The following is a 26,678-nucleotide window of genomic DNA, read 5'->3' as shown; positions in this document are numbered from 1 at the left end:
CCCCTTAGCCCGGGCTGCAGCAACAGATCCCCGCCGGCCCGGCCGCCTGAGCGGCACACGTTTCCTTCCCACACTTGCGCAAGATCGGGGAGCCGGCGAGGGTGCTTCTGCCGAGGACCGCTGCTTCCTCGAGTGTCCCGGTGCGGCAGAGAGGGAGAGGGGCCCCTATCCCACCCAGAGGGCTCCGCCCTCAGACCGCATCTACCTCCCGGGGGCCCCCCCTTCTGATACAACACACCGGAGATGAGGGTTTCAACATACGAGTTTGTGGGGACAAAAAGATGCCACCCTCAACACGATATTCTAGGAGCGGTACGCCTAGGAGGACTTACGAGGAGCTCCTCACCGGACCTCACTCACAGACTACATCTACCCCCCACCCCAACACACACACACGCACGCACACGCAAACACACACACACACACACACACACACACACACACACACACACGAGGGCAGGGCAGGGCCGCACGGCCGTGGGGATGACCCGTGGGGATGACCACAGGACAGGAAGTGACCATCCAGGGTCAGCAACCCTACAGTCAGGAAGTTGAGTGACAGGGATTTGTGGAATTTTTAACAGAAACACCAGAAAGCCAGAGATTCCCGGGAAAGTAACAAATCATAGGGTAAGAGTTAGCCAATTCGATGCCAAAGACGGACCACGAATTTTCTGACCGTGGCTTCCCCGGCCAGGTTAAATTCTGCTGGGGAGTAGCCCCAGGCTGTCAAAGCCCGTTCCCGTTCGTTCCCCGTCGCGACCAGCGGCGTCTGAGGCACACAGCACGTGATCAATACTTGCTCACGAGTTCAAGGAAGAGTTAAGAATCCAGGTAAGAGCAGAGAAGCCGCATAAAAAAAGAGACCATTTCAGAGTACATTTAGCTAACCGCTAGTGCGTGAGGGCCGGGAAAACAGCCAACAACCGTAAAACAAGAAAAAGCTTTAAAGGCATCTGCACAATCAAAATCCCTCCACTAAAGCTCATGTGCTTGTTTTATGTTTTAAATTGCAGTGTCTCTCGAGCCCTTACTCAGAACCTCCCCTTCCCCATCCGTCTGCCCACAGTTCTAACACATCTGCTTCCGATGTCCAAGACCACAGAGCAAACACGTGGGCCGGACAGGAGCAGGGTGTTTGAAGGAGGAATGTGGGTCACAGGGCACGCTACAAAAACTGATACCCATGGCAGAGGGGAGGGAGGAGGGAGGAGGGGGAAGGGAGGAGGAAGGAGGGAGGGAGAGGGGAGGAGAGAAGGAGGGGGGAGGGGGAGGAGAGAAGGAGGAGGAGGAAGAAGGAGAAAGGAGGAGGGGGGACAGAGGAAAGTGAGGGGAAGAGGGAGGAGGAAAGGATGGAGAGGGACTAGAGAGAGGTGCAAGGGAGGAGGGAGGAAGTAAGGAGAGAGGAGGGAGAAGAGAGGAGGGAGAGCAGGGAGGGAAGAAAGAGAAGGGTGAAGGGAAGAAGTGAGGACAGAGGAGGGTAGAGGGAGGGGAGGAGGGGAGGAGGGGAGAGGGCAGAGGGAGGGGAGGAGGGGGGAGGGTGGGGAGGAGGGAGGATGGGAGAGGGGAGAGGGAGGGGAGGAGGGAGGAGGGGAGAGGGAGGGGAGGAGGGGGGAGGAGGAGAGGAGGGGGAGAGGAGGGGGAGAGGAGGGGGAGGAGGAGAGGAGGGGGAGAGGAGGGGGAGGGGGGAGGAGTGGAGGGGGGAGGAGGAGGGGAGAGGGGAGAGGGAAGGGAGGAGGGGGAAGGGGACGAGGGAGGAGGGGGACGGGAGGGAGAGGAGGGGGGGAGAGGAGGGGGAGGAGGGGGGGAGAGGAGGGAGAGGAGGGGGAGGGGAGGGGGAGGGAAGGGGGAGAATGGGTGAGGGGGAGGGGAGGGGGAGGGGAGGGGGAGGAGGGGAAGGGAGAAGGGGAGGAGGAGGGAAGGGGGAGGATGGGAAGGGGGAGGAGAGGAGGGGGAGGAGGAGGGGAGAGGGAAGGGAGGAGGGAGGAGGGGAGGAGGGGGAAGGGGACGATGGAGGAGGAGGGGGAGGGGCGGAGGAGGGGGAGGGGGAGGATGGGGGAGGGGAGGGGGAGGAGGGGAGGGGGAGGGAAGGGAGGAGGGAAGAGGAAGGGGAGGAGGGAGGGAAGAGAGGAGAGGAGAGGGAGGGGAGAGAAGGGGTGAAGACTCATTTCCTAGTTCTTCCTGTTCAGCAAGGCGCATCCATACCCGTTTGCTGGAGGATCGAGTCCAAACTGCAGAGAAGACTGTGTGGCAACTAAGTCCCGAGCGCCACCACAATCAGCCTTTGGAGAGACCGGGTAAGACTTACTCTTGGCGGACATCTAGGAAACCGAGTGCCCGGGAGAGGCCCGCTAAGCCTGTAGAAAAGCACGTACAGGTGGTTATACGTCTTCAGAGGAGTAACGGGCAAGTCCCTAAAAAGTCATGGCTCTGCGATGCCCCCATGTCTCGAGAAGCAGAGGTAAATGTCAAGGCAAAGTGAGGAAGGGACCGGAGAGAAGCTTCACCGGAATCTGAACACAGGAACACAGGGATCCTATCGATTCCAGAGACCCGAGGCTGCGTGCGGACGGCCATCCCTCCTCAAGGACCAGGTCTGAACCTGGAAAGAACAGGTCAGTTCAATAAAAAGATCTGTTTGCAGATCAGGACCAAGAGAGACGGGCTTCTGGAAGGCAGAAGGGGCTTGGCTGAAACACCAAGTCCACCAGGCCTGACCCCTGGAGGCCACGCGGACTGCCCTTGTCCTGGGTCAGCGGCGGCCCCTGGTCATTCGTGGCTGGCTTCCCGGCCAGACTACAAATTCAGCACAAGCCCAGACTTGCCCACTGCTGTATGCCAAGCACCTAGCACAGAGTCTGACCCGCACAGGAGAGGCACTTAACAAAGAGGTGCTGAGGGAAATCGTGAATGAAGAATTAATTACGCCCCCTGTCGGCATGTGTCCAGCGCACTTTAACCCGTGAAAGATAAAGCTGGGCGAAGAGCCTATTTATCAAGCACACGCAGTGAGGATCGGTCCACCTTGGAACCCATGCAAGAGGGTTGGCCACTTAGTCTCGAAGGCACCTCATCAAGAGGCAGTCTTGCTGGCTCCCCAACTCTCCCCGGGCCACTGCACACCCCGCGGGCCAAGTGCGGGATGAGATCGGTGCCCGCACTTCCCTGTCCGCCCCGGCCGCCCCTCCCCCCTCTCCGGGCGCTGAACTGCAGGGGGGGGGTTCCTGCCCAGCAAGCCAAGACTGAGCCGCCGGCTGCCCCCCCACAGCCCCACGCCTACCCCCACGGGCACCTCTACCTGCACGTCCACGCCACCCTAGACGCCACACGCACGATATCCACGGCACCCCCGCCCTTCTCCATCTCCGGACTTACAATTCTCCTGCGAGCAAAACCTTGGGAGTCATTTGCTTACGTGTATCATTCTCAAATCCTACATAAAAAAGCGACAAAGCTTTTGAATCTTATTTTTAATGTCTGACTTCTCGCTTTGCACAAATCTGAGTTCGCCCTCGGCTTCACGATCGTCCAGCCCCTGCCTGGAAACGCCATCCGCCTGGCTCCTACTTTCCCACTAACTGCCCCGTCAGCTGAGAACGTGGCCCACCAACAGCCCAAGTTTAGTCCCTCTCTGGGCCTGTGTGTGCTTTCCCGTCGCCAAAATACAGACACCTGTCGAGGTCTTGTTCTTACAGGAACACCACTGTCAGCTGGGGCACCACTGAGAACAGGAGGGCGGCACGGGCAAAGCAGAACCAACGACATCTGGGGCACCCGTCACATGCCGTGGGACGCAGAAGGCTGTCCGGCTCGGGGTTTGAGCCGTCTGTCCGACCAGCCCACTTCCAACCACCGGGGGACTCCCCCTGAGAAGAGCCGCGCCGCGGTGGTGAAGGCTCCAGGCCCCGCTGGCGGTCTCACATGGCCCAGTAGCACAGTCCGCCGTGCACGTGACGAGACAGGACGACACAGCACGAGATCCACCTGCAGCCTCCACCAAGGCCGTTCCGCCCACCACGTCTGCTCCAGAATCCTCGTCCCCACACGCAGTCCTTCGGGTGGCCAGGCACGGGCCTCCCCGTGCCACAGCCAGCCCCCCTGCTCGCACTCGCCTGCTTTCACGGTGGGTGGCATTTTGTGAGACTCTCGTCACAGCGCAGATGTGTGTGCTGGGGGAGACGGGAGGGTCGTGACGTCAAACTATCTCCTCTGACACCGAACTCTGGAGACCGCTGCTTCGGACCGCTAACCTTGGTCTTTTCTATCACCGCAAGCATTTGGGGTAGATTTCCTTGAAGTGTACGCGGCATATCCCTTGGACCTTTTCTGCCCGTGTGGCGAACACGCAGCCTGGCCGAGACGACCCGTCCCCGCGCCCTGGCTGGCACTGGGCTGCATCCCTCTCCCTCTGTGGGACAGCGCTGGGGCCCGTATGAAAGGGCCCCAAGTCACTGGCCTTTTATACTGGGGTCTGCTTCGATGCCAGCGGACTCCGGGAGTCTGCCGGCAGCTGCCTGCCTCCCTTCTGGCTACTGCACGCGTCCTGCCGGCACCTGCCTCACGCTCCCTGTTACCTGAGCTGCAGCAGCACGTACACTGGTGACTAACAAGCTCAGTAATAAGTGGCCCCTATGTGGGCGAAGAAGGAGCTCTCCCCTGAATAAAACACATGAAGCCATAGCCCCGGCCTCCCCGAGATCCCGTTTGAAGCTGCCATATTTTATATCCTAGTTTCAAGTCATATGTGCTCGTTAAAGAGTGTTTAAACTTGACCGAAGTGCAAGCCTCTTGTGTTGCCCCCCAGTGGACAGAACCCCCACGACAGGGGACAAGCGTCCAGGTCTCTGCCAATACACGTGCTGACGCGGGTAATACGACCACAGTCACATCCGCAGACACGCTGGTGACCTCACTCTGCTGCGTGCGGCTTTACTTTAAACGTGTCTTGGGTAAGTTTCCATGTCAAGGAAACAGAATTCTTCCCAAAGGCCACCCAAATTCTGTTGTATGCATGCCTGCGACTTCTAATCACTCTGGGCTTTAGATCCTCATCTGTCCGGGGGCTAACAGCAGTGCGCCAACGTCCCAGGTTCGGGAAGACAGGCGAGTCGGTATTGAGCACAGCCCGCACAAAGTCGGTGCTCCCTGAGCTGGACACTGTCGGATGCAGTCGGGCGTTGGCTGCACAGGGAGCGCCAGTGTGGAGGACCCGGTCCTCAGAGGCTGGGGGGACGCGACCGTGGCCCGCAAACAGCCGTCAACAGCCAAGACCGGCCCACCCCAGACGCGGACAGCCTCCTGTCGAAAAACCCTAACCCCACCTTCCAACTTGGCGATAGTGATATTACCCCCCTTACACACACCAAGAGAATGCCACCAGGATTTAGGAAAAAAAATCCTCAGGGAGGCCAGAAACTCGAATCCTGACCTATTCTGAAAGGCGCCAGAGCCCCATCACGTGTCGCTGTCCCGCCCACTTCGTGCCCAGTGGCTTTGGTCCCGAGTCCCCAACATCACTTTCCGTGGCACCTGCGCTTCCTCTGGTGACCGTCGGTGCAAAAGTCAGCCAGGCATCAGGCGATCTTCCCCCTGGCATCTGAGAACATTCTGGAGTTCCCTGAGTTACTGTCACATGCACACACACCCCACATTCCCTACACACACGCACACCCCCCACACACGCACACAGCCCACACACACACGCACACCCCACACACCTCACATACGTGTGCACACGCACCAGCTAAGCTGGAGCTAAGGCCTGTACTTGGAGCATTAACACAGAATACACGTGGGAGAAGAGCCTCAGCCTTCCGAGGAAGACACACCCACACTAAGACTTTTGCTCCTCACAGAGGAAACGCCTCCTTGGGAGAGGTGACTGAATAAGCTACAGGACGGAACCAAGGTATGCCTCTGAATATGTGCCGTTCATTCCTGAGAGGATTTAAATTTGTAATCTCTGAATTACACGGCATCAGAAAGAAAGGGAACACGTCTGCCTTTTACGCGATGGATGCAAGAGTTAATCTCGCCACAGAGATTGGAGACCCAGAGATTCCTGAAGCAAAACCAGGAAGGAGAAAACAGGTTCTTTAGAAACTTCCATGGGCTCTGTCACCAACAGTTGGCTAGCTCTCCTGGAAAAGGCCTAGATTAAGGAGAAAGCCACCAACGGTGTGGCGTGCATGGGAAGGAAAGCCCCACACTTCACCGTCGGGGGCGGCCCCAGGCCTGGGGAGGCCCCAGGAGGTCAGGGGAGGCAGGAAGGGTGAGTGTGCTCGTGCCCTGAGAGGACAGGACGGGGACCGAGGTGGGACGACAGATCGCCACACCCTCACTTCCCACCCCGGAGCAAGGGGGGACTGCCTGAGAAACAAGCTGTGGGCTCTGTTCAGGACGCGCACCTTCCCGTCCCAGCAGCACAGGGCAGGGGCACAGCTCACTGTTAAAAACTGTAAGAAAAAACACCACCCCCCCCACACACACACACACACAGAAAGGGAGGAAATACACGCTCCCGTCAAACAAGAAATAGCACTGGTGGATCTCCAAGTAAAAACAGAAAGCCCAGATTCACCTTCTTGGCCGCGAAGCGGGCGACCAGGCGCCCAGAGCTGCCGCCAGCCGCACAGGGCTGCTCCGCCCCCTCCACCGCGCCTGGCACCTGGGCACCACACCCCGCGCTCCCCACCGGAAGCCCCTCGTCCTACGGCTCCAGTGATGACCGCGTCTCTCCACGCCTCTGCGGGGCCACGTGCCACCGAGCGGGAAGGCTCAGCGACTGGACCCTTCCCGAGAGTGGGCCTTTCCAGGCGTTTTCTCGAACCTGCGGTAAACAGGTGCTCCGCAGCACCCGCGGTCACGCTGCTGCGGGGCCCGCTCCTGCCTCTCCCGTCACCACCCATCCTGGGCGAGGCGTCAGAAAAATCCGCTGTTGGTTTCTAGGTAGCAACCCCTAAAATCATTGGTGTTTGTGCCCAGTAACAGACACCTTGGGATAACCGGAGTATGCAAAGTGCAGTGAGAAGAGAGATTCTATTTTACCGTGGATCATCACCATGAAACTAACGCTATAAACATAAGAAAATAACCTAGAATTTCTGCCATACTTGCTGCTCCAAACGAAGAGGTTTATTTCTCTGTTCATAAAAATCATCCATTTTTCTGCTTTATCACACTCCGCCAGTGAATTTGAGAGGACATAAAATTACATTAACAAGTGGAGAACAAAGTCGCATATACCTAATGTAAGTGTGCAATATCCCCTCATAATCACGGAGAGGAAAATACGAGAAAAGGGCTGTTTCTGTAAATAAACCCAAATAAAAAATCTAAACTTCTTGGAGGCAGTTAACGAGGACCATAATGGCAGGAATGATGGTTCTAATTTGGCAGGTTTCATGCTGATCAAACAAAATACATGCCTCTGTGCTTCAGATAAGGGATTCCAAAATGAATGATTCACACTCTGGATGCCGGCACCCAGGGTGAGGGCAGCGCAAAGGACACCAGAAATTCTTAAAACAGCCTCAACGCAAATTTAATAATTTAAGTCCACAGCATTTGCACACCTTACCTCCTCTCTGCAGCCACCGGGGGTGGGAAGTCCATGAAAGGCTGGATGCCCACAAGGCCGCAGCCTCACGCGGCTGGGACACAGGCGGACTCTAACGCACAAGGGACGGCCGTGTGACCAATGTGGTTCCCGCCGCATTATACAACCCATCAGGGTTCTTACTTTACTGAAAAGAAGGAAACATATCTGCCAAGTCATTGGTTACAAGCAGAATTTCGAAAAACCCTTTTAAAATCCAATAAATTAGTTCCCCAGGTTATACATCTCTTTCAAACACAGAGAGCTGGCAATCCAGTTAATGTCCTCCTGGTGGAACATACGGAACCGAACACACGGGCTCTGCACGGGCACCGCACGGATTAAGGGAAGGACACCCTAAGTCGAGAGGCACACTTCGACCAGTTCTGTGGACGTGTGGGCTCCCGACGGCTGAGCCATGCAGATTCTTCCAGGGGCAGGCTGGCGTCCTGGCATGGCCCAGGCACCCTGGCAGGCCAGCTGGTGCCGGAGGGGGTGGCTTGCTTGCTCTGACACCCCTCATCTGGACAGACTCCGAGTGCCATCAGGTAATAACTACACTTCCGGTCAGAGCCAGAGCAGAAGAGCCACAGGCCGGGCGTGAGGCGGACGGCATCTTCCTCGGACGTTTGTCTCTTTTGTGGAGGCTGACGTCAGCATTCACAGCCCCGGTCAGCACTCTGACACCGAGGACCCAGCAACAGACAGGCGCCCGTTTCCTGAGTGTGGACATAGGGAAACATGGGCACTAATCACCAGACTGGCACCCCCGAGAAGCCTCCCCCGATGGGAATGCCTGAGGTCCACGGGCTCCTCCTAAGGGTGGACACAGCTGATGGGCACGCTGCCTGGCCCTGCCTGAGCATGGCTTCTACGCCAGGTTGCCACCGTCCCGTCCTTCTGCCCCAGAGAGAGTCGCGAGGCACAGGCAGGACTCGGTCCATCCTCCACGTGACGGACCATCGCCAGAACCGAAGGCCCACCTGACACCCAGAAGTCACAGCTCTGCTCCTCCAAGGATACCCCGACACTGGCCCACGGTGGCCGGTGCCCCTGGGGCTCGGACAGGGGTGCACGCCAGACAGCACGGGGACACTGCTCCCTCCCTGGGGCAGGTGCAGCAACCCTCCTGTGCCCCTGGGTCTTCTCAGCAAGTCCAAAGCGGACTTGCGAATAAAAGCACGTTTTGAAATAAAACCGTCTACCCAAATTCCAAACAGTGGTTCAGGTTCTTCCTCCGCTTTTTGTTCTAATTTTCTTTCCTTTCCCCCACCCCATTTTTCAAACAGTGAGAAAACGTTTAAACATTCTCACCCACGGAGTTAGTTCAGGCTCGAAACTGTCGTATTTAAAGCTCACGTTTAAATCATCACAAATAGAACTGAAAGCTACGTTCTTCTAAACTAGTGCCTTGGACACACTGGCATCCACTGGGTCAGCCGACCCGTTCTGGGAGACACTGGTCGGGTCACACGAGAGTTCAACGAAACACACTCTGGTCCACGGTTTTCAGGGAAACGTGAACTGAAATCTTAGGAACGACACGAATTTCTCAGGTCATGCACGTAAACACACTTTGTGCGTGGCCTTCAGACGTTGGTGCTAGGACCGTCTACTGTGAGCTGTATCGGCACGTTGCGGTCCGATACCGCTGCCACGCCCCCCCTAACACGTGGTCTTGCTGGCGTGATGAGGGCAAGGGAGTCTGCGTCAGCCGTTCTCCGCGTGCGGGGAACTCAACAAACCTGAGACAGGAAGGCGTCTGTCTGTTGTCCTAGGACACCTGCACAAAGTAAGGGATGTGGCCCCGTTCTGGGCCTCTTTAAAAGCTAGTGGACGTTAGAAGCGAGCCAGTGACCAGGGGAGCACTCACACCTCAGCACAGCTAGGTCACATAAACCCAAAAGGCACTAACACAAGCCTCCTAAAATCCGATAAACCTTCAGTGACGGTATCGTCACAGGCACCGGGAATTCTCCATCGCTGTTGACCGCAAAGCCGTGTCATAAGATCTCTCAATTTCAAACACACGTTCCTACTTAGCCTCAGAGACGGCTTCTGTAAGGTGTCGCGGATACCTCTGAATTTGCATTTCTTCCACGGTTGTATCACAACTACGATTACAGAAACACGAAAAGAGAGATGAGGCCGAATCCTTTCTCTTCTGGCCAAAGTACCTCAGGAAGTGGCTCACACCCACTGCCCTCCTTTAATGAGAGCGCACACGCCCACCTTCCTGGGCACGTCCCTACCTGCTCAGCCCACTTGGCATTCCAGTGCCATGGCGACCCCCCACCTCCCCCCGCCTCCCCCTGAACCCGGGAGGTCTGCTCCCCCCGCCTCCCCCTGCACCCGGGAGGTCTGCTCCCCCCGCCTCCCCCTGCACCCGGGAGGTCTGCTCCCCCCGCCTCCCCCTGCACCCGGGAGGTCTGCTCCCCCCGCCTCCCCCTGCACCCGGGAGGTCTGCTCCCCCCGCCTCCCCCTGCACCCGGGAGGTCTGCTCCCCCCGCCTCCCCCTGCACCCGGGAGGTCTGCTCCCCCCGCCTCCCCCTGCACCCGGGAGGTCTGCTCCCCCTGCCTCCCCCTGCACCCGGGAGGTCTGCTCCCCCCGCCTTCCCCTGTGCCCAGGAGGTTGGCTCCCCCCACCTCCCCCTGCACCCAGGAGGTCTGCTCCCCCCACCTCCCCCTGCACCCGGGTCTGCTCCCACCTCCCCCTGCACTCAGGAGGTCTGCTCCCCCTGCCTCCCCCTGCACCCAGGAGGTCTGCCCCCCCCCCCCGCCTTCTCCTGTGCCCAGGAGGTTGGCTCCCCCCACCTCCCCCTGCACCCAGGAGGTCTGCTCCCCCCGCCCCCCCCCCTGCACCCGGGTCTGCTCCCACCTCCCCCTGCACTCAGGAGGTCTGCTCCCCCTGCCTCCCCCTGCACCCAGGAGGTCTGCCCCCCCCCCCGCCTTCTCCTGTGCCCAGGAGGTTGGCTCCCCCCACCTCCCCCTGCACCCAGGAGGTCTGCTCCCCCTGCCTCCCCCTGCCTCCCCCTGCACCCGGGAGGTCTGCTCCCACCTCCCCCTACACTCAGGAGGTCTGCTCCCCCTGCCTCCCCCTGCACCCAGGAGGTCTGCTCCCCCCGCCTTCCCCTGTGCCCAGGAGGTTGGCTCCCCCCACCTCCCCCTGCACCCAGGAGGTCTGCTCCCCCTGCCTCCCACTGCACCCTGGAGGTCTGCTCCCCCCGCCTCCCCCTGCACCCGGGAGGTCTGCTCCCCCCGCCTTCCCCTGTGCCCAGGAGGTTGGCTCCCCCCACCTCCCCCTGCACCCAGGAGGTCTGCTCCCCCTGCCTCCCCCTGCACCCGGGAGGTCTGCTCCCCCCGCCTCCCCCTGCACCCGGGAGGTCTGCTCCCACCTCCCCCTGCACTCAGGAGGTCTGCTCCCCCTGCCTCCCCCTGCACCCAGGAGGTCTGCTCCCCCCGCCTTCCCCTGTGCCCAGGAGGTTGGCTCCCCCCCACCTCCCCCTGTGCCCAGGAGGTCTGTTCCTCCCCCCCACCTCCGCCTGCACTCAGGAGATCTGCTCCCCGGAGAGAGCTAGCTCAGGAAGTGGCTGTGGGCCAGCCACCCCATCCCTGTGGCAAATGAGTGACAGCAATGCTCCCTCCCCCAAGCCCATCAGGGTCTGGGGGTGGCAGTGAGCGGCTGCAGTGACTGTCATTCACTTCCCAGCCAACCCTGGAAAGCCTCTGGTTACTCAGTTTAGCAACTTCTCCTTCAAAGGAGATTTTCATTGTCCGTGACCCCAGGCGGCAGTAGACTCCCCCTGATGCACCACTTGGGAGACGGGGCCCAGAACAGACCGGAGCCTCTAATTCTTACACTTGGCTTCCACTCGCCGGCAGCAGGGAGAGTGGCGGGTGTGTGTGTGTGTGGGGGGGGGGGGGGGGGGGGATGGGGTTCTTCGTGATCAGAAGGAGGTGGAGAAGCACAGAATTACCTGTGTGACTCATCGGCCCTGAGCCAACAGTGATGATGCCACAGGGCAGGCACACAGCGGGCACACGGCGAGCACGTGCTCATGCGCCCCAGCAGGCCCGCACCCGGGAGCAGCCCTCTCAGCAAATCGCTGCCTCCTTTCCCCTGACACTCCACCAGGCCCCCAATGACGCTGGTGTGATAGGACAGGGGGCCACACTGGGTCTGCACTCACTCCAGTACCGACCCCCACAGTCCACACTGCGGACAATGACGGACGCCCTGAGCTGCCGGTCTCATCGCTGACTCACCTTCGTGGAAAAACCACCCTGTAAGAGGGGGTGCCGTGAAGAGCCACCCTTACCTACCCCTGGGAAGTGGAAAAAGGGCCAATGACATGCATGCCCCCGGGCTCAGCTCTCCTACCTCATTTAACACAGTAAGGGGGCTCTTATTAATTTCACTGAGCTGTGTAGGTCCCTTCCCATCCCAGAACAACACAAGGCATCTGACGCACACAGCCTGAAATGTGCTGGGGCCAGATGCCCTGTAGACGGTGAAAACATCAGTTTGGTAAAAGCATCCAACCGCCCTGCAGGCGGCCGGCAGTGAGCCAAATGAGCTCATCCTGGGGCCATCATGTGAGGGATGTCACTGTGGCCTGGTCCCAGGTGAGGCTGCCCAGTCCCACTCCCTCCAGGGTGACAGGCAGAGTGGAAGAGGGTCATGAGCTATTGTCTGATTCATGAGACACAGGTATGTGCCACTGAGTAAGTGTGAGACGCCAGCATCTAATGAACACAGAGCTGGACAGCTCACCAGAGACCCCTCACAACCACCCCAGAAGGAGGCACACGCCCAGAGGGACAGCGTGACATACCAACAGATCGGAAGGCCACGTCTTCCACGCTCACCACACGCTCAGCACACACTGATCCACGGTCACCACACACTGACCACAGGAGCAAACCGGGGGTATGGGGGGGGGGGGGAGGAGTATGCCAAAAAAAAAAAAAAAAAAAGAGAGAGAAAAAGGTGGCTTTATCTCAAAATGAGTAATTCCCCTGGAAAGCACAATATATTTACACTTGTCGTCCATAAGGAACCAGCAGGAAGATGTGTGAACATTCTCAGAACTTATTCTGATGAGGATGTATTTCTACTCCCAGCAAAGGAAACAACTTCCAAATCACAGTGTGATGACCACAAGTGGCTCCTGCTGCTGGTTCGCTCAGCGGGGAGGCAATCCTGGGACATTGGTGTCGTTCTGGGGTCAGACCGCCTGGCTCTGAAGCCCAATCACCCCACCGAGTAAAAACGGCTGGATGCTTTCTCCTTAGCACCCAGAAGACAGTTACTGCCTCTGCAATGGTCCCCACTTTACAGGGTCACGTGGGAAATACAGGGGGCGGTGCCTGCAAACCTCAGAAGGGCCTGGTCACAGTCACTTCTCCCTTCACACAACACAGCATGAGCGGTGGCCGGGCGCTGTCCTTGGTGCTGAGGACCCACCACTTCTCCCCTCACACAACACAGCATGAGCGGTGGCCGGGCGCTGTCCTTGGTGCTGAGGACACACCACTTCTCCCCTCCCACAACACAGCATGCACGGGGGGGGGGGGGGGGGGGGGGGGGGGGGGGGGGGGGCTGTCCTTGGTGCTGAGGATGCACCTGCCCCCTGCCAAGGCGTCTGCCCGGGGTCACAGGAGCATGAACACACACAGCAACGTCAGGCATGGTGACTGCTATTACACAGGATAAAACTGGGTGCAAGGACAGGAAGACGTGGGTGGGGGCAGAACAGTGATTATTTTAGACAGAATGGTTAAGAAGGCCCTCTCCGAAGAGGTCATACTGAACCAAGAAGCTGATGGCTCATTAATCAAGAACAGAAGCTACGAGGTAGTCCCTCTAAGCTCAACTTGGTCCCCACAGTGTGGATCTGAGAAAATCAGGAAGGGAAGGGATTGCTGCCTTATTTGTACTGTGTGTCCTAACAGACATGGGGGGTGGCGCGTTTCCAGAGATCCTGCCATTGAGCCACTGTGACAGCTGAAGCATTTCCTCCTTTTCAGCAATCTTCACTTGTGACTGAGAAGCGGGTGACTTTCCAGCAAACCTACGCAGCCTTAGGGCAGCGCCTTGTCTCCCTCCATGGTTGGGAGCTCGGGAGCACCTATTTCACTCTCGAACCAGACACACTGGTGAATCTCTAGTGGAGGGTCAGCCTGCAGGCACTGCCCACCCCCTGCGTGCTGGAGGGCCAAAGTGGGCATGTGGGGCCATCTACGCTGGGGCCCAGCTGCTCCATGGCAAACAGACATCGAGCGGCCCTGAGGACAGGAGCCGGTGCCAGAACATGTGAGGCACAGCAACGACCCGGGCAGACTGGGAATTGCGTGGTTTTCCAGGATGCTCCTTTTCAGCCAGCAGCAGGGCCGACCCTCAGGACCTGGCTGGGAGCCCCTCTCCCAGAACTGCTCTCAGCCTCAATTTACAAACTAAAAAGCAAACAAACAAAATTAGCAGTTGCCTCGTGTTTAACTCCACACACAGCACCCTCCACCTTCACACATGCACCACACTGAAATTTCCAAAAGGCAAATTCCCTGTCTGCTAAGACATCACTGAAGATAGTTTAAAAAAAAAAACAAAACAAACAAAAACAAACAAACAAACACGCGTAACAACCCCAAGGCCAGCGAGGATGCAAAGACTGGGTCCCCACATATCACTGGTGGGAACGTCAGATGAACAGCCACTTGAGAAGGCTGGGGCAGTTTGCACAAATCAAAACACTCAACCACCAGACGCCCCAGGAACTGCACTCCAGGGCATTCAGTTGAGAGGGAGGAAAACCCACAGATGTGAGAACACCTGTACGTGCATGCTCACAGTAGCTGCATCCATGATGTCCAAAACCCAGGGGAGGCCCAGCTGTCCCTCAATAGGTGAGTGGTGGCCTCTGTCTCTCAACAGGTGAGAGTGGTCACACAAGCTGTGCCCCATCTTCCCTTAGACCCCTCTTTAGAATAAAGGGAAAGAGCCACCGATGGACACATGTGACAACCAGGATGAGCCTCCAGGGAATCACGGTGAGCGCACAAAGCCACTATCGAAGCTTCCAGAGTGGACGATCCCATTCACAGAACATTCTCAACGTGACGAGTCTATAGGACAGAGCACAGACTCCTGCCTGCCGGGGATTAAGGATGCGGCATGGCGAGGAGTGGGCTATGGCCACCAACAGGTAGCAGGAGCGATCCCGGTCCCGTATCCTGGCCCCGGGATGGCTGCACAAAGAGACACACGTGGTGAAATGGCAGAGGACTGAAGGTACACCCCCAGCTCCCAACGGCACCACTGGGGGAGATGGGCGACGGCGCACGGGATCCATCTGTGTTGTTCCCACGAGGCAGGTGGATCACAGCTACCTCAGGGGAAAAGTCAGCAAACACATAGTGATACAGCGGAGAACAAAAGCAATTCAAGAGACGCTGTGAACAAGGGCCGCAGATTCAGGAGAGCGGACTTCCAAGGTGGATTTAAGCAAGACAGTTCGTCTGCGTGTGTTTGAATGCCAACAATTATTTCCTAACAAGTTCCCCTTTCACAGGGGTGCGATCATAGGGGGTATGACCGCGAGGTGTGATAAGGGGGTGTGTTCATACAGGGTGTGCTCACAGGGTGTGCTCACAGGGGTGTGATAACGGGGTGTGATAATGGGCTGTGCTCACAGGGGCTGTGATGACAGAAACGTGATCATGGGTGTGACCCAGACTTAACATTTCCCTGACCTTCACCTCCCGGCAGCACACGCAGACTGGTGTGACCACTTTTGCCAGAACATTTTGGGGACGCAGACCAGCAGCCCCTCCCTCAACGCCCCTGAGCTCGGCCCATGTGTGCACTAGCCAAAGGCACGGACGCCCTCTGCACACACCAAATTCCCCGCAGTCGCTGCTGGCCTGCACCGCGTCTTACGTGCCCCGCCCCCGACACTCATGCACATGCCTACGTGCACTCACACTCGCATGCACACGCGAGCCTGTGTCTGCAGCAACTGTAGCACTGAACGAAAAGTGAACTCCAGGCGTGCCCCCGCTGCCAGGCTCGCTCCGCACTCCGGTGACCCCTCGTGGGAGCCGCGGGGCTCCTGTGCAGCTCTGCTTCCTGAGGGGGGGAGGGGGGGGTGCTCTGCCGGCTCCATACAGAGAACTGACTGTGGACGTGGCGTCGGCCTGGCACCCACGAGACCACACCTCCCGCACGGGAGCACAGAGGCCTCCAGACCCGCAGGGGGCGCCGACGGGCAGGTCTGCTCCCTGTTCTCCCCCGCTGATGCTGAGCGAGACTGGATCAGTCCCAGCTCCACGTGTCAGCTCCCACGTAAATCCCTCTTCAATCCCAGCAGTAAACATTAATTCCTCTTTCCCCGGGGGGCCCACGGGACACGGTTCACAATGATCTCAGCACATGCTGCGGCCTGCCCTGGGTCACCTACATGTGCACACCATGAGTCTCCCCCGAGAGATCACGCATGTCTGCTTGGGGCCGGGTTCCCCACCCCACCACCACCTGGCATCCCTGGGGCCCGGCAAGTGCATGCAGCAGGTGCTTAATAAAGATGTGTTGGATTAAATGTACTTAATCGGTAGATTGAACTAAAACAGCATTGGGTGTACAGAGGATACGGCTCTTTCTCACACGTGCACACGCGTGTGCACACACACAGAAGCGTTACTGTATTAAGGAAAATGGCAATCACCACTGTAACGGTAAACACCGGTGACAACGTTTCACTCTCTCAGTCCCTTCTAGAAAGCATGGCCTTCTGCATTTGCGGAGGCTTCAGGATTTCACAGCACTCGGCGGAGGCTCCCCTGGGGAACTGGCGGGTGCGGCTGCGCCTCTATCACAACACGCGGGCAGCGACAGGCCAGGCAACCCAGATGAACCGGGCGCGTCTCCACCCCCGGGCCCCACACACGACACGCAGGGGAACGAAGGCAAGGGTAAAGGCGTGGCGGCTCGGGGGTGCAGCGAGGTGGGCACACGGCATATCCTCATTCAGGCCACAAAAGAAGGAACTGTGAGCCTTCAACCTAAAGACACAATTAATTGATGCTTAGGACCGCTGAATAAGACCGTATTTAGAAGCGAAAGAGCGACAGAACGCTGAAGACCTCTGCGGCGCCCGCCTCCGCCACCCTCCCGGCAGGGGCCTGGCCACACTGGTCTCGACGAAAGGAGGCCTGCACACAGGCTCCTTCACGATGTTTGCGGTAGGGTTTCCGTGAACGTGTCCGCTCTGGAGAACAAGGACCAGGAAACGAGAGAGACAGACAGAAAGCCATTCACACCGTCTTTTCACAAGAGAGCAGAGTCCCGAGCGTGTGCCGCGGCCCCTACCACGGGAGTCTGCGGCCACACGCCGTCTACTGCAGGCTTGTCCCGGGCGTATGAGATAGGCGGAACCCTACCAGGCCACGCTGCCGTGGGCCGTGTCGTCAAGGTGACAGAGCAGCTCCAGGGTGTGCGCGGGGCTCGATGAGTCATCAGGGGACTCGTGGCTGCCGGGCTCCAATTCCTTTGGCATCCTCCACACGGCCGCACACGTCAGGACCTTGCTGTCTGAGGCTGAGGAATAAACAGAGGGTCATGTCAACAGAGCTTGGTTCGCGGCCGCGGCCCAGACGGCGCACCGCCATCCACACAGACGCCGAGGCAGAGCGCGCCTGCCCTCTCGAACATGTGAAGTGCAGGGAGCAAGCAGGGCGGGGGGCACACACCCAGAGTCAGCAAGCAGGACAGGCAGGCTCCCCGCCAGCAGCCGCCTAACCCCTGCCTCCCTGTTTTAAAACCACCACTCTGCTTCAGAAGAAAATTTGATTTTCCTCCAAATCGATTTCTTTCTGTGCTTCCTCAACGGTTCTTCACGACAGGGAGCAAAACGCGGGGGTGGGCGTGCGACAGACACCCCGTGAGGGCCGCTCGGGCGTAAGGCTGGCGGCGAACAGGTGCTCCTCACGGCTGTACGAGGGAATCCCACACCGGCACCGGACACCCTGAGAAGTCTCCGTCTGGAAACCGTGTCGCCAGTGCCACCGGACCCCCGTGCACGGAGGGGAGGGGACGGGCAGGTGGGAACCGCACACTGAAGCGCACCAGGCGTCGTGTCGGCTGTGCCCTGGCTCTCCGGGCAGCGTGCGGCCCGGTGCCCGCTGGCGCCGCGTGGACACAGCATCTCCCGCAGACGACGGCGGCTGCTCAGTCCCCACCACTCAGAGCCCCCGGGGATCTGTCGTGGAGCGCTCTGAAATGCCTCCCGGTGGATAAGGACACCAAGACAAGAAAGACCAGGGCCACCTGTTCCCAGGAACACGCCAGGCACCGGGTTCTGCCCCTCTGCACGATTGTTCAGTACGACAGGGAGACACAGAAGACCAAAACGAATCAGGTTTAACATTATGGGATAAAAATTAAATCATAAATCCCTAAATATAAATCCTTTCAAATATGTTTTCCGTTCAGTACCACACTGCATCTGTGCTAAACACGTTCCCTTTTAAAGGCCTTTTAGTACATGATGGTAAATCAAGGAACAGTTTCAACATTAAATCACCAGGCTGACATCGAGTGAGGACCATAAAAGAAATGCAGAACAAGAGAGAATACCGCGTGCACAAGGTTTCCCGCATGAAATACGAAGAAGAAAGGGCCTCATGCCACACTGGAAAATGTCCCACTTAGCAGCCGCAACGGCCCTTCAATCCAAACACCAACTGATCAGCCAAACAACGCACCAGTGAACATAACAGGTGATGCCGGGCTTCAGGGGCAGTATTGCCATTATCGGCCACGATCAAAGGACAGGCGGAAGGATAGGGGTTTCCACCAGGGCCTTCTGACCCCAAGGTCGGGGCTCACGTCCCGTACAGCTTGCTGGGCCACACACCTAACGGTCACCTTCCCGTTTCACCTCTGACAATGCAGCGCACCATGGACTTTCTACACGAGAAACTCATTTTCTTGTGGAAGTTTCCAGCACACGGTCTGTCTGCAGAGCCTGAGAAGCGGCGATGGCATTCCTAAAATACGAGAATATCCAACTGGTGACTCTGAGGCAGAAAGAAGAAAGGAACGCCTGAGACATTCACCCCGTACACGCACAGATTATATCAGTCTTCCTAACTGACAGAAAAAAGAACTCTCTAATGTGAAGAGTGATGGAGCCACCCGCGTGAGAACTAACTGTAGCTTCTCTACAAGATGAGTGAAATGCACACAGCTCGTCTCTGACAGAGTCCCCACAGAACAAATTCCTTCTCTGAGGAACTCTGCTCAGGTGTCTTTCCCTGTAACTCCCTGCTCACCCAGCAAACACAGCGGTGCGGGAGAGATACCAAATGCTTTCCCCTTGAGAAGAGGAATTAGACAAGAAGGTTTTGTATTACCACTTTTAGTTAACAATCTACTAGAGGTCCTGCCTACTTCATACATCAAGGAAAAAATAAAGGTGTAAGACTGGGAAAAGAAGAAATGAAAACACCACTACTTGCTAATGATAATGGGTGTAGAAGACCTGACAGTCTACACACACTATACTCTTAGAAACAAAGCAGGGAATTTAGCAAAACTGCTGAACACCAAGGTGATATATAAAATTTAACTGGATACCTACAGATAACAACAACACTTTAGGAAATTTTTTAAAAATATTAACAATCACGTTAAAAAATCAAATATCCAATAAAATCTCAAACTACAGACGTGTAAGACCTCCTGTATGCAGCAAAATTAAAACCACTGCTGGGAGAAAGTACAGGCCTATCCAAGGAGGGTATACCATGTTCATAGACTAGAAGCTTCACTATTGTAAGGCACCCGTGAACCTTAATTAAAGTTCCAAAAGGCTTTCTGGAGAGAAGCTGACAACCTGCTTCTGTACTTCTAAAATTAAATGGAAATGTGAGCTGTCCACACGGCCAAAACAGCCGGGCACAGGAACAAATGTGGCTGGCTTACAAATCCAGGATTAACTTGGTATCGGTACACAGATACATAGACCAAAGAAAGAAAACGCAATCTAGGAACAGACCTCATCAAGAATGGTCACCTGACTTATAACAAAAATACCACTGCACTGGAATGGACAAAGCATGGTATTTGCAGTAAAAGATGATGGATCAATCGTATATTCACATGAAAAATGAAGTATTATCCTATCTCACAACATACACAAAAACTAATTCCACACAGACTGAAGATAAAAATGTGAAAGACAAAATAATACAAATCCTTTCTACAACACATAGTAGAATATCTTCACAATCTTGGGATAAGCAAAGATGTCTTAAGTAGGGCAGAATAAAACACAAATCATAACAGAAAACACTGATAATATAGACCACATTAAAATTAAAAGCTTCTATCTAACAACAGACATTGAACTTCACAAAACTTAAAACTTCTGCTCTTGGAAGGATATCATGAAAAATACGAAGACTGGAAGAAAATATTCCTAATATATTTATCTGACAGAGGGCTTGTATCCATAATAAAGAACTCTTACAATTTAATGAAAGAAACAACCCAAATTTTAAAAATGGCAGAACACTGAGTCAACACTTCAAGAAAAAACCTGAATGGGGGGGTGCCTGGGCAGTTCAGTCAGTTAAGTGTATGACTCTTGATTTCAGCTCAGGTCATGAGCCCACACGTAGTGAGACTAAGCCCTGCATCAGACTCTATGCTGACAGCCTAGTGTCTGCTTAGGATTCTTTCTCTCTCCCTCTCTCTCTCTTCCCACCCCCCTCTCTTTTTCAATAAGTAAGTAAGTTAAAAAAAAAAAAAAAAAAAGGAAAGATCAACAATCACCAGAAAGGATGCTCAACATCAATGGTAACTAGAAAAATGCAAAATAAAACCAAACGAGATGTACTACACGCCCGCGAGAATGGCTAAAATTTCATTTTAAAAAGATGAACAAAACCAAGCACTGGAAAAGATGTGGAACAAATGGGTCTTCTGCAGACATTTGGGGCTGGAGATAGTGTAACAAGGTTCAGACGTTTGAGGCTGGACAAACCTTAACACGGTGCAGACCTTTGGGGCTGGAGATACCATAACACGGTGCAGACATTCTGGGAAACCCCTTGGCAGCTGAGCATTCACTTACCAAATAACCCAACAATTCCACTCTTAGGAGAGGCTGTCACAGAGTGTGACTGGTTGATAACAAGCTTTGCGACCACTCCCGATTCCGGCAGCTAAACCTGGCCCCACAGCAACCGCGGCCTGGGGATGGCGTGTGACTGCCAGAAGTCGGGGGTAGCAATTATCATAATGACCAACAAGGCAGCGTGCCAGCTGGGGAAGGCCAACTGGCCGAGAGCTGTGGCGACAGATAACAAGAGACGGTATTCCTAGGAGCAAAACAGATGGTCGCTCAACAGAGCCCTGCCTGCCTAGTACATGCGTTCATACACACATACGAATTCAAAAGAAAACAAGAACGGATAAGCAGGAGGCTGAGGGAAGTCACCCCGCTAAAAGTCACAATCCCTTGCCCGGCACTGATCTGAGCCAGTTTCAGACCTAAAACCCACTGACAGAAAATATGGCCAGATCTCCAGGAATTCGGAAGCCACAATGATGGGGCAAGTACGGACGGTGACCATTACCCCAGCGTGCACCCAAGACCTACCGCGACTTACGTGGTGGTCGTACACTGAGCAAAGGGCAATGCTCAGTGGTTCAAGACCTGCTGAACACAAGGTCCGAGACCCCAAGTGTCATGTCCCCTGTTAGAGTGGGGACATTGGAGGGCCATGTAACAAAAAAGTCCCGGACAACGCCTGGTCACAGCAGATCTCCTGGCTCTACAGACCCACCCAGTGTTCGTTCCCATGGTCCATGAATGCACAGCAGGACCGACGCTGATGCCCCCACCCCATCACAGGTGGCGGACACACGTGCCTACATTAGCGATCAAGGGCATGGAAGGGCCTTGCCGAATCCACCATCTGGCCTCCGCACAAAGTCAGCGGGTCCTGGAGGCAGACCGTGGGCTCCTCTAAGCTCAACAGAGCTGGCGTCCCGCTCACAGCTGCGGCGCCAGACACGGTTCCCCGTCAAGAGGACCGCCACCAGCCTCAGGTACGTGACACATGGACGCTGACCTCCACGCGCCTTCTTTCCTATCCCAGTGAAGGCGGAGGACCCGACACCGTCCGCATTTCCACGAGGAGGAAACCACACGTGGCTCTGCCGCAAGGCTGCGTCAGTGCTCCTGCTTGCTGCCAGATACGCTCCGAAGACGTGTGGACGCCCTGCGGAACGTGCACTGACGGCCCCACGCAGCGTGCAGCAGACCCCGGCCAGCAGGGGGAGGTACCCCATGGAGACTCGGGCCCCGGCGCCGGGCGGGGTCTGAGGCCCAGTAGCCCGGAGAAGCTACAGGCTACGTGCCCAGAGGAGGAGGCACAGCGCCTGAGGACCTCTTCATCCCGCAGCGGACACGCTGCACCCACAACATCGGGGCAGCCCAGATGCCTGGCGACTGGAGGAGGCTGCCACCTGCACGGGAGCCGGCGCCACAGGCTCCGTGGCCAGGTCAGGCTGCAGACACGTGGTCTGCTGGCCCCGCTGTGTGAAAGGGGTCAGGGGTAGAAATGGGACCACGAGGGCTTCGTGGGGAGAATCTCAGGGTTCCGAAGAATCACCTGCACTTTTAAAAACTGCTCGGGCCACGCCTCTGGGACCTGATGGGTGGACCAAGCATCACTCATTTGAGAGCCCCATCACGCCCACCAGGGCACAGTCAGGCAAGCCCCCGAGGCACAGGACAACTGCATAGACCATATACTCCTACGTGGTACTATGTCCCCAACACGGGACTGGAAACCGGATACTTCTACGTGGTTCTGTGTCCCCGACGCGGGAGCCCACAGCCCTGGCAACATGGAAGGACAGCAGGGCTGAGCCCACGTACTCTTCCCCCAGGACCCACAGGCCTAACTCTGGGCTCTGCAGGGTTGAAGGTCCTAGTTCCCCTGGGCGTGGCGCTCTTCTCAGAGACAGAGCAGAGATCCCCTCAAACCACAAGCGACAATGGTCAACAAGCCACTGAAAGGACGTGGGTGTTTGTCAGGCCACAACAACCTGCCTGTGGGTAGCTGCCAGAAGTCGTACAAAACTTTTTTTGTACAGATTTGTACAAAACAAATTTTGTACAGATTTGTTCCACATCTTTTCCAGTGCCTGTGGTGGCACAACACCATCTAGCCACCAGGCCCAACCATCTCCGCGCCTCCGTCCGGGAATGAGGACAGAGTCAGATACAGACCCCGTGGACAATGACGCAAAACAGTCAGACGGTTAACTGATACGAGGGTGAGATCTGCAAGTGCCTTGAGAGACGTCGAGGTAGAGAGCTGAGGAAAGAGAGATGCCTTCCCAGTGGGGAGGACGACGAACCCCAGTCACGAGGGAGACTGGGGCGCGTGGAAGCGGACCTGAGGCATTCTGCGAGCAGGACTGGGGCCCGGTGGCTTTGCAGGACGGAGAAAGGCCAACAGTTCACTTTGGGGTAGGGTCACACGAATGAAAGCCACAAGAACCGAGGCTTGAGGCCCTGGCAGGACAGACCAGAAAGGGGCCTGAAGACCAGCGGAGGCGTGGGGAGCGTCTGCTCCAGACAACGGGGTGGAGGCCGGCCGCCGGGAACGAGGACACGAGTGCCGGCAGGGAGGGTATGCGTTCCATCGGTGCAAACACAACGGGCCGAGCGCCTGCCGTGCTTTAGAAGAAGGATCTGGCGTCAGCGTGTAAGACGGGCTGAATCCGAAAACAGGTTGGTGGCCGGGACACTAGTGTGGAGCATCCAACACAGGCAAGAAGGGACAATGGCCACAAGGCCACCAGGGAGACAGCTGGGGACGACGACCCGTCACTGCCATTCTGGAAGCCCTGGATGCAGACCCATCGTGCGGCCCCCACATCTGCTGGGAAGGACAAGCCTCCAGCACCGACTGCCACGGCCCGTCCACACAGCACGAGGACGCCGTGGGACACTCTAACCTTCTTCAATTTGCTCTGCGCACGTGGCCTGGGCCAACAGTGAGCAAAGTCTCTCCAGGGCGGACAAACGAGGGGCTGCTACGCACCACGGGGGCGTGCCACAGGGCACCGAGGCCACGGCGGGGGGGGGGCTCCCTCCAGGCAGGACGCGCCTGGACAAAGAACCAGGACAGTGATGGAAACGCCCACCCTGGTGGTGACACACAAGTCCATGTGAGACAGAAAACTACACTGGGCGCTGAGAGCCATAGGTGTTTCTAAAAATCGGTGAATAAAGGTAAATGGTTTAAGGACATTTTCTAGCATCTGGAAAACTTATTTGGATTTTCTGAACGATTATAAAATTTCCTTGCCAGAATTTTTATTTTTATTTTTTTTAGAGAGAAACCGAGAGTGAGAGCGGGGTGGGAGTGGGGGTGGGGGGTCCAGAGAGAGACAGAGAGAATCCCAAGCAGGCTCTACGCTCAGTGCAGAGTCGGACACAGGGCTTGATCCCAAGCCCCCGTGATCATGACCTGAGCCAAAATCAAGAGTCGGACGCTCAACGGACTGAGCCACCAAGGCGCCCCTTCTTGGCAGAATTTATTATGAAAACGTGATGGGTACAAGGCGAGTCCAAACTCGCTTCCTGAGAAATGTAACCTCTAAAAATCATCCTGGGAAAGACCAGAAAGTGACCCGGGGCACCTGCCAACAGCACCCACCCCGGAAATGCAAGAGGCGGCAAAAATTGCTGAAAAGAGTGCGCTTTAGGTCCAAGGAATGCGGCAGGCATTATCAGAAACTCTCCAAATCCTCAGGAGCAGATGAAATTGAAGGTAAACACTGCTGAATAAGAAACGCTGAAGCACACCCATCGAGACATGCAAATTGGTTCTGAAACTCTGAGGATTTCCATATCTGTATGAATCTCAACAGAGCATTCAACGCAAATCCAGCAGCTATCAAAGAAACTAAGGTGCTTTTAAGAAGGAAAACCTGATCTTTAGAAGGAAAATGCTGTAATAACCGGTGAGGCATTCTGCTTTTATCTCTGTTTTTAGGCCCATCCTGAAGCTAGGTCCTGCCTGTGCTGAATCACTATCGTGACGACTAGAGCCCCCGGAGGGCAGGGCCTGAGTGGCAGCAAGAAACCAAGCCTGTGGCAGAAACCACAGCGCTGCCCACTGCAGAGTCGGAGACCACAGCCACGTGAGCGAGGAGGGAGCTCCCACAGCACGCAGGACGAACGCTGCCCCTTCTTTCTGTGAAGGAGGAAACTGAGGCTGGGTAAAGTTAACTGGCTTCATTCGCGCCAGAGTCAGACAAGAAACCAAGGGTCCTGAGTCTCGAGCGGCCCAGTGCTTCGAAAGAGAAGACACCAAGTCGGGTCTGTAAGGCCAGTGTGACACCACTGTCTGTGTCTTACATGGAGCACGCGAGCTGAAGGCACTTAATGAGATAAAAAGATAATCGGGGCCAATGAATGGAAGAGGCGTGCTTGAGGCTGTGCAGACGGTGCCCGTGGAGCGTGCTGTCGCTGTGAGGGATTACCGAGTCCAGGCTTAGAGGAATTCAAAGGAGATTAGAGCCTTTGTAAGCCTGAATAGCGGCTCCAGTCAGCTCAGCTAAAGGGCTGGCGGTGCCCTGGCTGGGGACATAATCTGATCCCCAGCCCGAGGGGAGGAGGCTTCGGTGGGGAGCGGGACGCGGGACGCAGTGGGCGCGTTCGGAATCCGAGGGCTATTTTTAGAGCTCAGCCATCTCTGAGTCTGGCGCAGGCTGAGCAGGACAAATGAAGAAGAATCCAGCTGTACCAAGCAGTCACCCGGGACAGGCAGGGCCTCCAGGGCTGGGCCTAAAAACGCCTTTCTGCACGGGCTGTTCCGTGCATTAGGGCACGCCATGGATAAATCCTGGAGGCCGGCATGCCGGAGGCAGACTGACGGCAGTGAGCAGGACCCAGCCTGTCACCTCCTCTCCCAGCACTGGTGTGGGGGGTCCCACACACCAAGCAGCTCTGAGGGTGGTCAGGGCAGCAAGGGCTCCCCGACTGTAAGAACGAGGGTGGATGGGGGCAGGGACCAGCCGTGATCTCCAGACAAGGCAGGCACAGGAACCGAGGGCCAATCGGAGCGTATTAGGCCAGGTGAGGGGAGAAGAGACCTTGCCAGACACTCAGGTACCCCCAATCCATGTAACCAACACGACGCAGCCCCGAGCAGAAACCTGACTTGAGCCACCAGTGAAGAGTCCCCACCTCTCACTCGGCTCTTGACCCAGAACAGTTCGCACACCTGCCCTTAGGGGGACCCGGGCCCCCTGGAGGAAGGACTCTATCACACTGCTGCAGAATAGACAAAGTTTCCTCCAAGCCTTCCCTAGAAAGAGCCAACCTCAGAGGTCCACGATGCTGGCACCATGGGATGGGCAAGGAAGGGTCCAGACCTGTGAGAATGCACAGTGAGCCCAGGGGTACCACCTGGCCAACAGCCAGACAGACCTAGGGACTCGTGGCCCCCGTCCACCTCGAAGAGGGCCGGCCAACCAACCTGCAGTGATCGCCAGATTCCCGAACGTATCAAGGGAAGGGGCAGGCTGGGCAGAGACAGCAGACCCAGGGATGACGGGAAAGACCTTCCCTATCAGGATAGTCACCAAAGGCAGCACCACTGGCCACACCAGTGGGAACGGACAGCTCCGCTCACCATCAAAGCCCTGGAAGGTGCTGGCACGCTCGCTGGTCTCTACCAGGTGCCACCAAGGCCCCGACTGGGCCTGTGCAGCGGGAGAAGTTCTCGGAGAACGACAGCGGGTTATGACAAAGGCTTCGTGAGGCAGCTACCTCTGCTGTGCCGGTGCCACAGGGGCAACACAGAGCAGCCCCCGGCTTCAGAGACACAGGTACGGATCGAGCACTCTCGCCCAAAGCCAGGCGCCGTCACCCGCCGGGGCAGCGGCCCCCACCCAGGCCAGCCCCCATCAGGGCTCTCGGCTCCCCACCTGGACCTCGCCCCGGCTCCCTGCCCGTTTCTGTACAGCTCACCCGCTAAGGATGGTCTG

At 56.8% G+C, this 26,678-nt stretch overlaps 1 protein-coding gene across 8 annotated transcripts in view; it reads right to left on the bottom strand.

Moving 5' to 3' along the window:
* The window catches only part of EIPR1 (EARP complex and GARP complex interacting protein 1), a 122,181-nt gene that overhangs the window by 19,257 nt on the left and 76,246 nt on the right, over positions 1–26,678 (bottom strand). For all 8 annotated transcript variants that reach the window (XM_047845205.1, XM_047845206.1, XM_047845208.1 and 5 more), the window contains one exon: positions 17,036–17,192. In XM_047845205.1, coding sequence (XP_047701161.1) covers positions 17,036–17,192 — 157 coding nt within the window. The remainder of the gene's footprint in view (positions 1–17,035; positions 17,193–26,678) is intronic.

Source organism: Prionailurus viverrinus, unplaced genomic scaffold (genome assembly GCF_022837055.1).
Source record: "Prionailurus viverrinus isolate Anna unplaced genomic scaffold, UM_Priviv_1.0 scaffold_33, whole genome shotgun sequence".
NCBI classification, from domain to species: Eukaryota; Metazoa; Chordata; class Mammalia; order Carnivora; family Felidae; genus Prionailurus; species Prionailurus viverrinus.
This window is presented reverse-complemented; position numbering and strand designations above follow the sequence as displayed.